Source organism: Haliotis rufescens, unplaced genomic scaffold (genome assembly GCF_023055435.1).
Source record: "Haliotis rufescens isolate VD_foot unplaced genomic scaffold, xgHalRufe1.0.p SCAF_5, whole genome shotgun sequence".
NCBI lineage: Eukaryota > Metazoa > Mollusca > Gastropoda > Lepetellida > Haliotidae > Haliotis > Haliotis rufescens.
Genome location: NW_025964223.1, coordinates 11,348,550 through 11,365,959, shown reverse-complemented (window position 1 = coordinate 11,365,959; position 17,410 = coordinate 11,348,550). Strand labels below are relative to the sequence as shown.

Sequence of the window (17,410 nt, the reverse complement as noted above, 5' to 3'; positions counted from 1 at the left end):
AAAATGCGAGGCTCCTAGATGTTCCACTAAGTTTTCAGTCTATTTCGATAGCGACGTTTGCATAGGCAGCCTCCCTTGCTTGAGGGAAGCTCTATAGTTTCCAAGAGGGGGTATAGAGCGACTCATTTTAAGTAATGTTATGCCTAAATGGATGAACTATGTCAGGCTATCCGGAAACTGAAGAAGGGAAAATCTGGGGGCCCTGACCTGGTGATTAATGAAATGATCCTGTGTTCCTCCTCTATTCTTATAGATCACTACCTTAAACTCTTCAACACCATCTTAGATGCTGGCACTTTCCCCTCACAATGGAGATCGTCATACATCGTACCTGTCCACAAGAAAGGGGATCTTAAGGATGTTAACAATTACAGAGGCATAGCCTTGGTTTCTCAAAACTGTTTTTATCAATATATAATATTGACCGTCAACGAAGATTGAAAGGCTGTTTTAGATAATTAAATTATGCCAACCCCATGCGGATTTAGGACAAACTAATAACCTATGAGTAGTCATTTTTTAGAAATTATTATAAATAAATTACCAATATTTGTTACAAATTCAATTTAACGTAAACGGTCCCAAAATGCAGGAAATAGCGTTTGAGAGCCTCGCGCTCTCGTGAAATTGGTTTTTCTTACACTTAAAATTAGCCTGGTCGCACCCCTGATGTCCCATACCCATTTAGTTGTGATTTGTTCTGTCTAATACTCTATCATCTGTACAATTCCTATAATAATAGTTGTCATCATAAGAAAAGCTGTACATTTCTTTTAAATTTCTTGCATTAAAGTCATCCGAGGCGTTTTGCTTCGAAGCAGGGTATTAGGGATTTATTCTCCGTCTCATAAATCCACGTGCAGCCAGTCTTGTTCGTGAAGGGGTATAAGGGATTTAGTCTCCCGCTGAGAAATTCATTTCCCTAAAAGGCTGAATACATAGTATTTTATCAAGATCACGTGAACCAATCAGATCTCAGCATTCTGACATAAAGGTACAAATATAAAACACGTCTCGTAAAATGATCAAACTTTTTTTTTGAATTGCATGACTTTATTCCATATGGAATGTATGGAACGTATGAAGGCACTTCACATATCAACCTCAACAATGTCTCCCAACACAGATATACCACCCGAGTAGCGTCCTCGGGGTCGTTTTGTGGATGACTTATAGCAATCTGTGAGTGGATCGAATAATCACAAAAATACGACGAAATATGAAAACCATGCAACCATGTCCCTGTGAGTCCTCTTACATGACTTTTCAGAAAATGTGTCTCCATTGAGAAAATCGGTGGGAATGAAGCCCAGAAGGGTAATCAAGTGTCCCTTCCTTGCCGGTCATAAGCGGAGAATACTTTTAACATGGTGTTTGGCCCGGAGAGCTTGGAATCTGAGGTTCTGCTCTATGTCACTGATGGCCGATAGAGGGTTTGGAGGCACAAACATATGGCCTACACACCCAGGAACATGAGACCTACGACCCAGTTTGGTGGAGGTTTGGTAGTTGCTTGGGGTTGCCTGTCACACGATTGTAAGCTGGATTGTATCACCATCCAATGCAACCTTCAATGGTGATCGGGGGCGGTCGGGTAGCCTAGTGGGTAAAGCGTTCGCTCGTCACGCCGAAGACCCGGGTTCGATTCCCGACATGGGTACAATGTGTGAAGCCCATTTCTGGTGTCCCCCGCCGTGATATTGCTGGAATATTGCTAAAAGCGGCGTAAAACCATACTCAGTCAGTCAGTCAGTCAATGGTGATCGCTACATCCGTAACGTCCTGCAATAATTTGCCGCATTTCCACAACCACCAACCCGACCTGTGTACAGGGATGACAATGCTAGGCCACATTGTTCCCCAGCAGTAACAGCTTTTCTCCAGAATGACACTGTAGCGACTCTGCCGTGGCCTGTCGTGATATCATTAAAATCATATCTAAGTTCTCGCTTCCGCTTAACAAAGCTTTGATTAGCGATAGCGAGAACTAAGATCCGATTTTAATGAGATTGCCATGAGACCTGACCTGAACCTGATGGAGCATATTTGGGACGTCGACATTTTGGGGCATCGAGTACAGGCACTGGACCCACCCGAACAGACTCTGGCCCAAATGGGGGGAGCTCTTCATCGGGAATGGCTGCAGATGCCCAGTCAGCAGATCAGACGACTTACGGGAGGATGAGACGAAGGCTGGGAGCTATCATCTGGTTTACCAGCTATTGCTGATTTGTTCATCATGAATCATGATGTGGAACTGTGTTCCTGACTGCACCTGCATACTTATTGTGGCTACTGTTTGCGCATAAATACAGTGCCGCTGAGTTTTTGTTAGAATCATGATCAAAATGTCAAAACAGGATAATGTTTTTATGTTTTGTTATTGTCAATGGGGTCTTCTTGCAAACCACATTCGTTTTTCCTAGGTTATGGTATTAGGGTTTCAATGCCAACCCTCGTAGGACCGGTCATATTGTAAAATATACAGGTGGTTTGCCCGTGTTTTCTACCAGTCTGATGATGACGGTATAATGGTACCCTGGTTGACGTCCTATATACTTGTGTATGTCATGCCTGTCGAATGAAGTAATACGCCTTCTTTGCGCCTCCGATAACCTTCTTCGTACCATGTTTACAGATGATGCTTCTTAAATGCAAGACGGTGACGTTAAATACCCACAATTGGGTGTACAGATACTGCATTTTAGCAATGCACGGCGGGTTGCATGCTGCACGTGCATGTCGTGCTGCAGTGTGACGTCACAGTTGACATTGTACTGTCCTTTCATTTCAGGGGATATTTCAGTATCAATTATTTCCAGTGGTGCTTAACGTTTGTCTTTGTGTTAGGACTTTTTTCAAGCATTCTCTGGGCACGCCAGAAACCTATGATTGCGGGTTCGAATCCCGGTTCTCCCCGTTAATGTTTCTAGGTTTGTCACCACCATACTCGTGTTTGTTGGTTTCATCGAAGTGGTAAACGTCTGAGACGTGCATCACTTCGGGCTTTCCTCCTACATTAAGTTGACACGCTGTGATATAACCGGAATAATGTTAAAAGCGGCGTTAAACCCAACTCACTCAGGCATTCTCAACATGAATACAAAATGAACTAAATCAGAGGTAGTTAACTTATCGATTCTCTCCTTGCACTCTCGTCAAGTTTTTTCGGGAGAAAAATTCAAAATTCGTTTTTAATCTTTATATAAATACTTGGACACATTATGTCATGACCAGACACGGAGTGCATGAGTGAATAACAATCAAAACAATTCCAGACATATCGGGGCGGCCTGTAAATAATCTAGACTGAACCAGGCAAAGCAGACCATGACGCTAGTCACACATTATTGGCCCCCAATCCTCATCGGTCGTGACGACGCACATTGTATAAGTGAGTGAGTTGGTTTTTATCCCACGTATATCACAGCGTGTCAGCATGATGTGGGAGGAAAGGCCGAAGTGATGCAGGTCTTAGAAATTACCCATTTGGTGGAACTCACGAGCAGGTTTAGTGCTGACAAACCTGAAAAAAAAACTTAATCGAGGCGAACCGGGATTCGAACCCACAATCATAGGTTTCTTACGTGCTCAAGGGACGCAACTTTACACAGCGTTTTGCTGCGCCTTAGATGACTCGGCCACCCTTGACCCAGACACGTATTGGATCCTTGAGCACATTTTGCCCAGACATACCACAGGGTTCAAAACAATGAAAAAAAGACGGATTCCAGGTCGGTGATAGACAGTGGACCGGGGTATTTATTACTTTCCGATTTAAGAATCGGAGTTTAAACCGGAATATTCATTTCAGAATAATTTATGAGAATTAGGAAACAAATAAGTTTTAGGAATTCCACAACCGTTCCTTCTTGTATGAAATATTAACTTTGAGACAAGAATACTATGGAGGAAACATTAACCCCGAACTGTTGACTTTTAATAATATAGCTCCTGTTTACCTAAATGACTAAGAGCGGCGAAAAGCGCTCACTTTACCAGTTAACACAAATGACCTCGTGGGGAGCCGGCTTTGAATACACCCCGGCAACTAGCCTATATGCATGAATATACAACATAACACAATTCCATAAGTTTATAAAAATATCTCATTTTCATCGCATTAATACGTTTATCGTCGTGCCCCTACCCCACCCCTTTGACTTAGGTTGGTTTTGTTTACGAGGCAAAAAAAACCACAATTGAATAATCAAAGTAATTTTGCACCTACACATCATGTGAGAAAAGGCAACAAGTTGGATTTATCAGTGATGGATGAAGGTTGAATAAATGAGAGTTGGTAACTGTACCAATTCTAAATTTCGCGTCAAGGTAGAACAGTTTCCCCAGTATGTGTGCATGAACATGTATTTTTCTTATCAAATTAGATTCATAGTTTCACTTATTCGAGGAGTAGTACTGTATCCGTTCGCGACTCGTATGTAATGTTAGCTTATACACTACAAAGACAATGCCTGTTTTCATATTGTTAGTGTTAGTGTGCATGGACCTGCAAATGTTTGTTTGACTGTGTTAACACGGAGTATAGACTAACATCTAGTCTCTGAAATGAACATACCGTACAGAAAAAAACAGTTGTTCAGTTATCTAATAAAAATATAATAAAAGGGAGCCCAGTGACTCTCTTCATTTCCTGATACTGCAGTAATCTAGACTTGCCAAACATTATAGACTTGCATGGGCTGTATTTGATATATATTTGTATCAGGGTCTTTAAGACAGACTACACGGAGTATTGACGAAAAGAAACAATTCTCTATCGAACAGTATCAACGCACCCAACATACACTTGGTTTAAATCAACAATGTATGAGTGCAAACTTTGAAAGCTGGGCAACTGTATTTCTCGCCCCTATGTCTAGAATAAACCCGGCGTAACTGACTGGCTTATTGTGACGTCATAAAGAAATATATATTATGACGTAAAACATTGTGACAACTGCATTCCCACCCTGGTGATCGTACAGTGCGGATGCAAAATTTCTACCATCTACTGATTCAGAATATATAACGTCGTGCGACAGACATCCGTTATTGCAAGGTAGGTGCGACTGTACTAGCGGACTGGTAGTGTGTTGATAAAATAAGTTTACATATTTGGATGTCATGATATCAATCACTGGATTGTCATGTCCAGACTCCATTATTTACAGACCGCCGTCTGGAATAGTGATGTGTGTGGCGTTAAACGACATACAAACAAAAACAAACGAAAACTTATTAAACTCAAAATAGCTTCAGGAAATTTCCATAATCGCATTTTACTTCACGTGAAGATTGCTCTTTGGTATGCAAAGAAGGGGGAATTAGTCAACATTTGAAAACATAACATATGTGGCTTTAGTAAATTAGTAAAGAAACCAAATTATGAAATGAAAGTAAAACCACACAGATTACATTATTGTCGTATATAGAGTCGACAACATATTTGTTCTGTGACGTAGTATGATTATGACGTCCTCATTGTGCACTACGTCACGCATATACGTCTATGACGTCACGTCATTGTCCTACTGCCACAGTAAGACGGTCGAGGTTCTGAAAACGGGATACTTTTTCACTGGTATTTACCGAAATCTTGAAAGTTAAAGTCAAAGTGATCATCTATATTCCATCTATACCAGCAAGGCACAAGGTAGGTAAATTCAAACATTTTTGAAAGCATATTGCACGAAATAATACAAAACATTACATTGAGTACAACTGTGAGTGAATTGTCTCTGTTCTCAGGTTAGCAACCATGGTTAGCTCCCCAGAGGCTGGGATAGTGCGAACGTTGAAGGTAAGACAAATATGTTTCGTGTTGTTGCCCAAAAGGTTCCACGTGATCATGCTTGTAAGAACCGACTAAATAGAGCATCGGACAGATAACATTGCTCCACATCAGAGTTGAGCCATTGAGTAATCATTCTCATTGGGTTTATTATATTTTTCTATGGGAATTCAATATGTTTTACTGCCATTGGTCCAGCCTATTGTGTATTTTGAACCAATGTATATGAGACATATTTTAGAAAATAATTACTCTTGAAACTCTTTTTCATAAGACTTTTAATTTGTATCTGTCCACGTGTTCCCCAAAATGTGTTGCATAAGTTGACAAAAAATAGCGATACATGTCAAAGCATGTTTGTGCATTATTCACTGCAGTTTATGCATGTAGTGCCTGCATCCAATCAACGAATAATAATGTGCGGATAATTATGCACATTGCTGGTGCAATTTTGGGGTGTTTACAAAATTTTAACTTGTATTTGTACGCATTTCAAAAATAATTGGTTAGTGGTGAGTTTATTGGCCTATTTCACGCAGATGCGCGGCTGATATGAGGCTATGTGTGTGATCTGATGAATCGAGTGTAATTGTAGTCCGACAACCTCGATCATTGTTCGTTCAATCAACCATTTGTCAGCCCCAGACTCGGATATGTATATTTTCTCAATGTAGCTGGAAACAACCGCAAACTAGATTCAAATGAACGGCTACAACAAGGATGGATAAGTGTCTACTTATTTTCTTGAATCAAAATTTATTTAAGAATTAAACGTATCAAACTACTGTATTCCTGACATGTATACCATAGGGCCCTGTAACCGACATATGTCTTTTGTTATCAGGAAGAGAGAGACAAATTCGCCTGCCAGTTTGGCAGCCTGGAGAAGTATTTGACAGAAGTCCGTGAAGAACGTGTTGCCATGAACAGGCACACGAAATCCTACAGATCCGGTGAGCGCATTCACAGGACGGACCGTAGCTTTCTGATTGTCTTTGTATTTACATTGAGGCCAGACCTTTTATTCTTCCTTTACGAATGAGCCTGCTTAAAATAACACAAAGAAAATGAAGCAATACAAATGCTTGTTCTAACATCACTTTGCATGATTTTGTTTTCTCAAGAAGGAAAATAACGATTTCCATGTACCTACAATGAAAATTGCTTCACCGATTAACTACATTCGTGTTGCACATGTATGTTATAGTGTGATTACAAAGCGAGGATTTACAGTTTGCTACGGAAGCCTCATAGGGCCATCTGTATCGAAAAACAATTAAAAGAAAAATGACCCTAAAAGGCTTCCGTAGTTTGCACACGGGTTTTACCTTTATTTCCCCATAAACGTAAAAATATATAGAAGTCAATTCTTAAATACTAGTATACAAACATACATGATATATATTATTGTGCAAAATTTCAAAATATAATCTCAATATTTTTCACTTGCACAGAACTTGCAGGTCTAGGTAGTTCTCAACAGGAAAAGCGCTTGAAAGGAATCGAGTCCAGGCTTCAAACACTTCGAACCAAGGTAAGGCCAGATTTTTTCCCTGCATATTTCTTTGTTTAAGAATGTTGATAGTGAGAAAATTGGTCGGTAGATTGAAAAAAAAGTATTTATAAAAATGAAATACATTGTAAAGGATTTTGTTAATCGTTTTAAAATTTGATTTGGACCGGTGGGTGATACAAAAAAATAATCCTGGCCTGGTATATAAATATAATAATATGACAGCGGCATTTCTTTGTATTATTGTCCGTAAGCAATGTAAAATGTAAGGCAAAAGCTGTCACTGTTATGCCTATGATTCTGATAATGCTAAAGAAGCTATCCACGAACGTTATTTTCATTTTAAAAAGGTCGTGGTATATCCTATTCAGAAAAAAACCAGATAAATTGAGAATCGGAGGCAGACAGGTCGCGATGCATTTGTCATATATCTTGTAAAATAAGAGTCGGGTGGCGACCTGGTCGATAGTGTTCCACGGTACCCGATGACGCAGGACAACGTTCCAGACGCCGATGTTACTATACGTCGTGTTTCATAGATAAATTATGTTGAATTGCCGCATCATTCATTGAGATCTTCGGAGATAGATAATAGTTCTGAAAGAAACCAGAGCGTCATCAATCGCCGGCCTTTTCCTTGCAGTCGAAAAGCATCAGCTACCAAGGGAGACAACTGTTGGCGTCCATGGAGAAAGAGCTCTGGGAGATGGACCTTTACATCATCAGACGCAGCAAACATAACTTTGGGGATACCAAGGTGGCCAACACGCCCGAACAGCCCTGCCTGCCTCACCCTGACAGTCCACGAACTCCTGGACAGGAAATGCTCGCTGTCACCCTCGGTACCAAAGGAGACATCACTTGTAACCTTGATGTCAAAGTCCAGAAACAGCCAGCTGAGGTAGTTACCGTATTTCCTCAAATAATCTCATTTCCCAACTGTGTGGGTTGCAGATTTTAATGGAGGCTTACAAATCAGTCTGTAGTTTATTAATATGTAATGTGTATAACTTAATTTTGTTTGGAAAATTAAATTTCTAATGAGGGAAAAAAACAGAGCCGAGTTTTTAGTTTTTACAGGCTGAGCCTTAGATAAATTAGGAACTTGAAAAGTAACTTATAAGTCCTTTGAAGATGAATAAAATCACATAAGTTGATATTTCCATCAGTTGTCAGAATATTATTCTTGTATTCGTCAGACTTTGGCTGGACCACTGAAAACAGTCCATTCTATCAAGGTGGATTCCAAAATGAAGAATAGCCTTCTCCAGACACCACAGACAGATCTCCGTACACAGCTTGTAAGTATTCTTTCATTTGTGAGCCATTTTAACTTTTCCTTGTTTTCTTTCATATAATTTGCTAAAGTAAATGTAATTTGAAAATGCTGGGTTTCTAAATATGATTTTTGTTATGTTCCTTCAGTGCAGAACATGCTTACTGTTTTTATGAACACGGGGTCATAAATGATTTTCAGTGATCTATTCACCATTATTTTGCTTTTTACACACAATGGAATCTATACTATTCAAAATAAGTTAAGGAAGACCTGATTTTTTCACTATCTGTAATCGGTCATGACAGAAAATATTGGGTGTTCTTTAAATTGTTTTGAGTAGAGTGAGTGAGTATGGTTTTACGCCGCTTTTAGCAATATTCCAACAATATCACGACGGGGGACACCAGAAATGGGCTTCACACATTGTACCCATGTCGGGAATCAAACCTGGGTCTTTGGCGTGACGAGCGAACGCTTTAACCACTGGGCTACCTGACTGCCCCTTGTTTTGAGTAGTCACTGATGACCTGGTCTTCAGCAACCCATATGCTTGTTGTAAGAGGCGACTAACGGGATCGGGTGGTCATGCTCGCTGTCTTGGATGATACATGTCATCATATCTCAATTCCGTAGATCGATGCTCATAATGTCAAACACTGGATTGTCTGGTGCAGACTAGAAAAATTTCCAGACCGTCGTCATATAGCTGGAATATTGCTGAGTGAGGTTACAAACAAAACAAAACTTATGAGTAGTATATTTCAGCAGATAATAGAGACTGATTATTCTCTGGTCATGACATATCATATTTAATTTTGCCTCACTGACCAAGAAACTCTGTAATGCCAGAATTTAAACATCATGCTATAGTATCTTTGTGTTGACTGTCAATGTAAACATGCATTTCTAGCAAAATATAATGTTTGTCCATTGGACCTTCAAATTTCCTTGCATACCTCAAGATAAGGGGATAGTGGACCAAATGATGATGGTGAGGTGGTGAGGTGAAATGGGGTTTAACGTCGCGTCCAAGATTATTGCACTTTTATAGTGACGTGCATGCACGTGTGTGTGTGTGTGGCTGCTTGTACTAGTCCGGACTGATGCCGATTTATAGTGCTAGGTCACTGAGATACCATGCCGCAGTTTAATATGAATACCCCACTCAGACACAGTATACTGACTCCGAGCCGACCAGTCCTTGTTTTAGCCCTTAACACCGAGCACCAGACAGGGTAACAACAAGTACCATCTTTTAACGTCTTTTGGTATGACGCGATCGGGGATCAAACCCTGGACCTTCCGCTCTCCGGGCGGACGCTCTACCACTAGACCACGGAGGCAGTCAAATGATGATGGGAATACATCTATCACTGTTATGAATATGATAGTGTTATAGAACATGAGCAGCCATATTGCCAGCATCTTCCCATGGCAAGAGTGCTTACTAGGCTGTTTATCAAAGTCTCTTAGAAACTATAGGCTTTGATATAGGACACATTTATGTATGGATGTATTGCCAGAATCTTCATCTGTTATATCTATAGGCCCTAATGGGTGTGTTGTCATGACTAAAGTGTCCTGAACATATTCTATTCAGGAGGAGAGAGACAGATTTGGTTTTGAGTTTTCCCAGTTTAAGAAGATTTTGGTGGAGATACGTGAAAAACGAATTTCATTCAACAAGCAGATAAAGATATTGCAGACTGGTAAGCTTGCTCTTGTAATATTGAATTCATTTAAAAGTTCCATTTAATTTGATTCTTACTCATGGATAAATGTTTTAAGATGCGACATCTCATTCCATTTTCCCTCTTCAGACATTGCAGCCCTACCTAAGGTGAGACAAGACACCAGGCTGAACAGTATCAAGACAAAAGTGACCGCATACCGGAACCAGGTAGGTTTTGTTTTATTGCTTGTCTGTTGTAGGTTGTGGACTATATTTAATTTTAAAGGGATCACATTTTGGCTAAGTAATTGCATGGATGGTATATATACAATCAGGTTTTGTCTTCTTATAGCTTATTTTGGGTGAAGACGAGAAGAGAATGGCTGAACTTGATATTGACTGATTTTTATCAAAGTTATCAAATTGTTTTTTGCAATGTCTTGATTTACAAATCTTTGCTTTTGGACCAATGTGCCAGCATATATTTTCTGTTATTGCAGTCTAAACGCCTCAGCTATGAAGGGAGACAACTGCTGGAGTCCATGCAGAATAATCTTTGGGACATGGATCTACACATTATTCGAGAAAGTGGCCACTGCAACAATGATGCCAAGAAACAGGTTCCGCCTTCGAAGAACTGCCTACCACATCAAGTCGCTACCTCTGACACATCTGTTGTAGACAAGACATGGAGGCCCAACGTTTCCAAAGCTGCAAATGATGAAGGTGTCAATAGAGGAATGAAGTCTTCCACAACATCTGCAAGATCTGTCAGACCAACAAGGAAAAGAAATGCCACCATTGCAAGCCCAACTTCATGCTCCAGTACAGTGCTGAAGAAGCCTCTGTTAGCTCCAAGCCTGGCGAAACGGGTGAAGAAAAAGAAGGGTATGACAACTGTCACCAATACAAGCTTTACTTCATCCTCCAGAGACAAGCCTACAACTTCTGGAAACCAGGTACCGGACAGGCCAACAGAGAAAGAGGTCATGATGGTGGAAACTAAAGCAAGCCACAAGACTTCTCGTGACACCCTGAAGAAGTCTGATCCTTCAGCTTCTGCCATCCATATCCATTTGACACAGAAGGTCAATCCTACTGCACTCAATGCAAGCCATGTTTCTTCTCAAGGCACCTTTAGGAAGTCAGACCACACAACGCCTGCAATCAAAGTGAAGCTGACAAAGGAAAAGCCCATGACTGCTGCCACCAATGCAAGCAACAGTTCCTGCTCTGGTGATGACCTGAAGAGGAAGTCCGATTCTGCTGCCATTCAGGTCTGATTATTTACACAGAATGTGCCATTTAACAAGAAATAAACAAAAAAGCATACAAGATTGACAAAACTAGAAGTTATATACAGTCAAGTCCTGTAATCCGACATTGTTGGTTGCATATGATTATGTCAGATTAAATAGGTAGTATCAACGTTCGTGATCGAAAATTGGACAACTTTCTAAATACTTTTTAAAGCATAGTCTGGAATGGAAGTCGCTAATTGAAACTAGTGCCTCAATGCTTAAGAAAGCTGCTTTTTTAGTGGCTAATGTCGACTTCCTGTTAGTAATTTCATTGGTCGGTCAAAGATCGCGAAAGGTCGTTCTGACGTGACCTGTAATGGGATGTCCTCAGCGATAGCGAGAACTTGTATCCGATTTTAATAAGATTGAGGTAATCTAGACATGTGATTAATCCTGTTTTGTTTATTTAAAGCAGTAATTGTTTATTATTAAGCAAATTTATCTCTGCAGCCGTTGAAATATGCAGCTACTCACCGACTTGTCTTGCATCAAAACGCGGGCAGATGACCACGGAGTACACTGATCACTGTGTCGGATTAACGAGACTGATTAATGAGTGATTTCAGCAATTCGTTGCATTAGGTGTGTCGGAGTCGGAGTGCGAGACTGTCGGATTAACAGGTCTAAATAGCACTGATTAAATCAGTTCCCATTATTTGTGTTGGATAAAGCCGATTGTCGGATAAACGAGTGTCGGTTTAACAAGACTTGACTGTAATACAAAATGAGATAGATTGATAGGCTATCCTTGGTGCTGTTCCTAGCATGTTACATTCATCAGTGGTATGGAAGCAAGTTGTGTATACACCGTACAACTGAATCTCAGAGTTATTGAACGAGAATTGTGTTCCAGACGATGCCCTGTAAAGCCGCCACACTGAGACCTGTCACAGCAGGAACCGGAGATTCCAGGAAGATGAGCTTGCAGGAGGCACGGACCGTTCTTCAGATCCTTCAGGTGAGACGTTCGTGTGATCCACAAATAGTATTGTACCGAGAACATGAGAACGGTGTGGACCATGGGTTGCTGAATGTTTATGCCACAGCATCCCATCCATATCATGTTGCCAGTAAATTATCAAGTTGTGACACGGACCAATGGTTAAGAGCGTTATCACGACCAGTATGGCGTACTTTTGACTGGAGCATTGTCCATTTTATTATGATATTATTTAATAATGTCTCAAAGAACCTTACACAAGCAAACAAAACCGAATACAACAAAAGTAAAATTGAAACATTGTTTAATAAAAGTAATAAAATAGTATTATGCTTTTGGAACACAACAATTTTTTAATTTATATATATATAAATGACATATAAATGATGCATCAACTATTCTTAAATAAACAGATAAAGTGCACGAAAAAAATTAAAATGAAAAACATTGTTCCAAAAATGTGATAGAGGTTTTTATGCATTCGGAACACGAGGGTGAAGAAAACATTGTCTGGGGTATTTTTATTAATATTTTATATTTTTTAAAGTACACGTTTTGTGTTGGGGTTTTGGTGTTGGGTTGGTTTATCAAATTTTGAAATAGGTTCAATATATTTTGCTGTAGGGGTGTTGGGTAGCCTAGTGGTTAAAGCATTCGCTCGTCACGCCCCAGACCCGGGGTTCGATTCCCTACATGGGTACAATGTGTGAAGCCCATTTCTGGTGTCCCCCACCGTGATATTGCTTGAAAATTGCCAAAAGCGGTGTAAAACCATACTCACTCACTTACAATTTTGTAGATGAAGCTAACATGAATAGAATAAACAAAATTTTGAGACAAGTGTAGATGTTTCATAATACAAGATTTCCATGATTCTAGTTCCATGCATTTAACTATATATTCAAGCAACCAGATTGTGAAACAGACAGAACATCCATATCTTGTGTTTGTGTTAAAGATGCAGCATGACCTTTTGGTGACCTCTATGGGTGGTATCCGGTTAGAACTGGACCTGGGGCAGCAGGAAGACTGCATCTGGCGGAGTACGATGGATGAGCTGGACACAGGTAGACAGATCACACAGTGTTTGATGTTCTTTTCAGGAACAGGTGATTCCTCAAACACATCACCCTTGTCGAGATACTGGTCTTCTGCAACCCATGCTTGTTGTTAGAGGCGACTTAAGGGATCGGGTGGTCAGATTTGCTGACTTGGTTGATGTCATCATATCTAAGTTGTGTTGAGCAATGCTCATGATGTCAATTACTGGATTGCCTCCTCCAGACTCTGTTTTCAGACCTCCATCATATTGCTGGAATATTGCTGAATGGAGCATTAAACAACCAAAAGGGAATAGTACAGAATTTAATGAATTTCTTTCAAATATGCAAAGTTTAGGTGCCTTAGAGAATTATAAGAGGTAATTTCAAACATACTTAAGAAGCCCTACATTGTTAGGCTTAAAAAAATAACAGAATTGGTTCTCAATCAGTGACTTAAAAAAATATATAGAGAGGGTGGGCTGTGTTTAAACTAGTATGAAACCAAATAAACAATTGTCCATCAACCTGGGAAAGGGCCTCCCTACATAACAAGCATTCAAACTCCTATTGCCGCCATGACCAACACACGAGATGTGCAGTAAAGCAGTGTGCATGTTAAGGGAAGTAACTGCATGGTACATTGCATTGGATTATTTTTAAGTATTAGGATTTTAATTTGGGGGAGGGAAATGGAAATAAAAGCAAAATGTGCAACAGACTTTATGATGATGTGGGTGGTGCCTGAGAACCAAGATGATTATTTTTTTTCGCCTTACCAAAGTTTCCAATTTGCATGGATTCAATTCTCTTTCTGTGACACTGCACTGTTGTTTTATCACACCAGAGTTGCACCAGACGAAGCGAAGCCCCAACAACCATCGGGTGGCATCACTGCGGGCAAAGGCCACTTACCTGAGAGTGCAGGTAAGGGCATACATAGTTTCCTTAAATGAGGAGGAGTTATTTGAGTGAATCAAAGTGCAAAGAATTTGTAGTTAATAATCGCAATGCAGTCATCAGGTCTTGTGGGGCGGTCGGGTAGCCTAGTGGTTAAAGCGTTTGCTCGTCACACCGAAGACCCGGGTTCGATTCCCGACATGGGTACAATGTGTGAAGCCGATTTCTGGTGTCCCCCGCCGTGATATTGCTGGAATATTGCTAAAAATATTGCCATCGGGTCTTGTATTTTCTGAACACTTCTACCTCGTTAACTGTTAGTGTTTACATGTATAGCCCGTGGAATCATTCTTGTGAGGGTGAGGTGAGGTGAGGTGAGGTAGGGTTTAACGTTACAAGATTTCTGCACTCATATAGTGCTGTGCATGCACATGTGTGGGGGGCTGTTTGTACTAGTCCGGACTAATGCCAATTTAATAGTGCTCGCCCACTGAGATACCATGACGCAGTTTAACATGAATACCCCACTCAGTCGCAGTATACTCACTCCGAGCTGACCAGTCTGATTCTGCTCCTTAATCCTGAGCGTCAGGCAAGGTAAAAACAAATACCATCTTTTAATGTCTTATGGTAGGCCAGGAGATCAAACCCCCGACCCTCCGCTCTCTTGACAGACACTCTATCCACTAGACCCAGGGCCAGGTTGTCAGTCAGACCACGTACATGTTTGGGTAATCTTAAACACCTTATGTCATGGACACTTTGCAACACAACTTGATACCACAATATCAATTGTTTGTTTCAGATGTCAACTCTGTCACTCCGGGGGAACGTCTACCTCACCAACATGGAGCGGGTCATTGCCCACCTGACATGTGTTATTAGGGGGGTCAGAAGCAAGATAATGGCTGCCTCTTATCTTAACACCTGAGTCACGATCTCAAGCAGATGTTGTGTACATGTGTACAAACTTTCAAGTGTAAACATTGTAGTCTTAGGCTTAAAAAAATTAAAGAATAGGTTCTCAAGCAATGGCTTTTGAAAATATAGTGCGACTGTTTTTTGGGGGGTTGTTCAAGCTAGTATGTAACCAAATTTTGTTTACAATAATTTCAGCAAAATCCTGTTGTTCTTCTTAATTATTGTAGCATTTCACGTGTGTTGGAAAAGCGAAATATTTTAAGATTTCTTTTTTGAAAATGGAAATAAAACCGAAACGTACGGTGGACTTTATGATGATGCGGGCGGTGCCTGAGAACCAAGACTATTTTTGTTTTTGTCTTACAATGTATGCCATAAATACAGATCAAGGATTCTTGATATTCCATTTCATATTTTTTGTTGTTGGTTTCTGTGTGTAAACATATATCAGTGTCTCATTGTTTGTAAGGGTCATTGTAAATTATGTAATATATTTGTATATTAGTTTTGTTGATTATGATAATAAATGTAAAATATATAATTTATGAATTGCTGCATGTCTTTATTCCTCATTTGTTCTGGTGTGTGTGAAACTTCGCAAAAATCATTCTTATGGCTCTTCTCTGTGCGTATTGACCGCAGTAGGGACCAAGGTTAGAAATGTTGAAGCATCCGTTGAAGCATGCACTAAGTGCTAAGACCATTATTACTGCAGTCAATAGATCAGTGTACACACATTTTGTTCCTTCTCAGCTCCCTGGGGAGTATACAACCCAAGCAAGCTAGGTGCTAGAAGGTTATCCGTCACGTAACCATCTCATCCTACTGGGTACCCATTCACTGCTGGGTGAACAGAAGCACATTTTGAACAAACTCCTTTGCCCAAGGAGACACCACATGTGACATGTGCTTCAGTGTGGGTCAGGACTGAACCCCTAGAAACTCTCAGGAGACAAGCCGCCAAACATGGTCACCCTTCCAACTACTCTCCGAGACCAAAGTTGTTTAGCTTCACCTGATATGTGCCTTGCATGCTGTACACAGGACCATGCGCCACCACAAATGACTGTACTCCATTCCTGAGATTGATTCCTAGACAATATCACTTGAATCAGTAGCATCCACACTGACAGTATAACATTAATTACCTGCTGTAGGTTAAGAGTGAGTATGGTTTTAGGCCGCTTTCAGCAATATTCCAGCAATAGCATGGCAGGGCCAGGCACACCAGAAAATGGGCTTCACACATTGTACCCATGTGGGGAATCAAATCCTTGTCTTCTGCAAAAGCAATTGCATTAATCCAAAGGCTACCCTATCACCGTCAAGAAAGAATGAGTTGGGTTTACCTCTCTTTGAACCGTATTTCAGCTACCGTATTCGACGTAATAAGCGTCCCGCTCTAATATGCGCCCAGGGTGATATTGTCTTATATACTGGCTAGTGAACAATCCCAATTAGCACCCCTCCGATTGATCAATGTACACAAGACTTATTTTTTTGTGTATAATACGCACTCGTGTGTTATATGCACCCTTAAGTATGGGCAATTAAATTCTGGAAAATATATCTGTATAATACGCACAGACATTTCTTTTGTATCATTTCAGGCTGTCAGCATAAACCACAAAATTTACGATCTTTCAACTCTGTTTTTATTTCTTATCAAAATTATATTCTAATAAGTGCCCCCTATTTCTAATTTTGAGGGCGCCCTGGGTGCTTATTACGTCGAATACGGTATATATCATGGCATATCAGCTTAACGTGGAAGGAAAGCCCGAAGTGACACAGGTCTCGATCGGGATGAAACCCATGAACACAGGTATGGTGCTGAGTGAGTGAGTGAGTGAGTGAGTGAGTGAGTGAGTGAGTGAGTGAGTGAGTTACGGCACTTTCAAGCAATATTCCAGCAATTTCATGGCGAGGGACAGCAGAAATGGGCTTCACACCCATGTAGGGAATCAAACCCAGGTTTTATGCGTGATGAGCGAATGCTGTAACCAGTGGGCTACCCGACCGTCCAGAAGCATAATGTAAGGCAAGAAGG

General features: G+C 40.5%; 1 protein-coding gene and 1 long non-coding RNA gene across 2 annotated transcripts; both read left to right on the top strand.

The window, feature by feature from the left end:
* The first annotated feature begins 5,521 nt into the window (after positions 1-5,521).
* Positions 5,522-7,324, top strand: LOC125373039. The gene is made up of 4 exons (XR_007218302.1): positions 5,522-5,656; positions 5,752-5,803; positions 6,639-6,747; positions 7,249-7,324. It is a non-coding gene; the product is annotated as an uncharacterized LOC125373039 (long non-coding RNA).
* Positions 7,325-7,959: 635 nt separating this feature from the next.
* LOC124111023 lies at positions 7,960-15,889 on the top strand. Its single transcript, XM_048383565.1, has 9 exons — positions 7,960-8,208; positions 8,507-8,608; positions 10,187-10,295; positions 10,407-10,486; positions 10,759-11,535; positions 12,413-12,517; positions 13,458-13,566; positions 14,387-14,466; positions 15,245-15,889. Exons 1-9 carry the CDS (start codon positions 7,993-7,995, stop codon positions 15,368-15,370), a joined length of 1,704 nt encoding a protein of 567 aa, XP_048239522.1. The 5' UTR covers positions 7,960-7,992; the 3' UTR covers positions 15,371-15,889.
* The last annotated feature ends 1,521 nt before the right edge of the window (positions 15,890-17,410 follow it).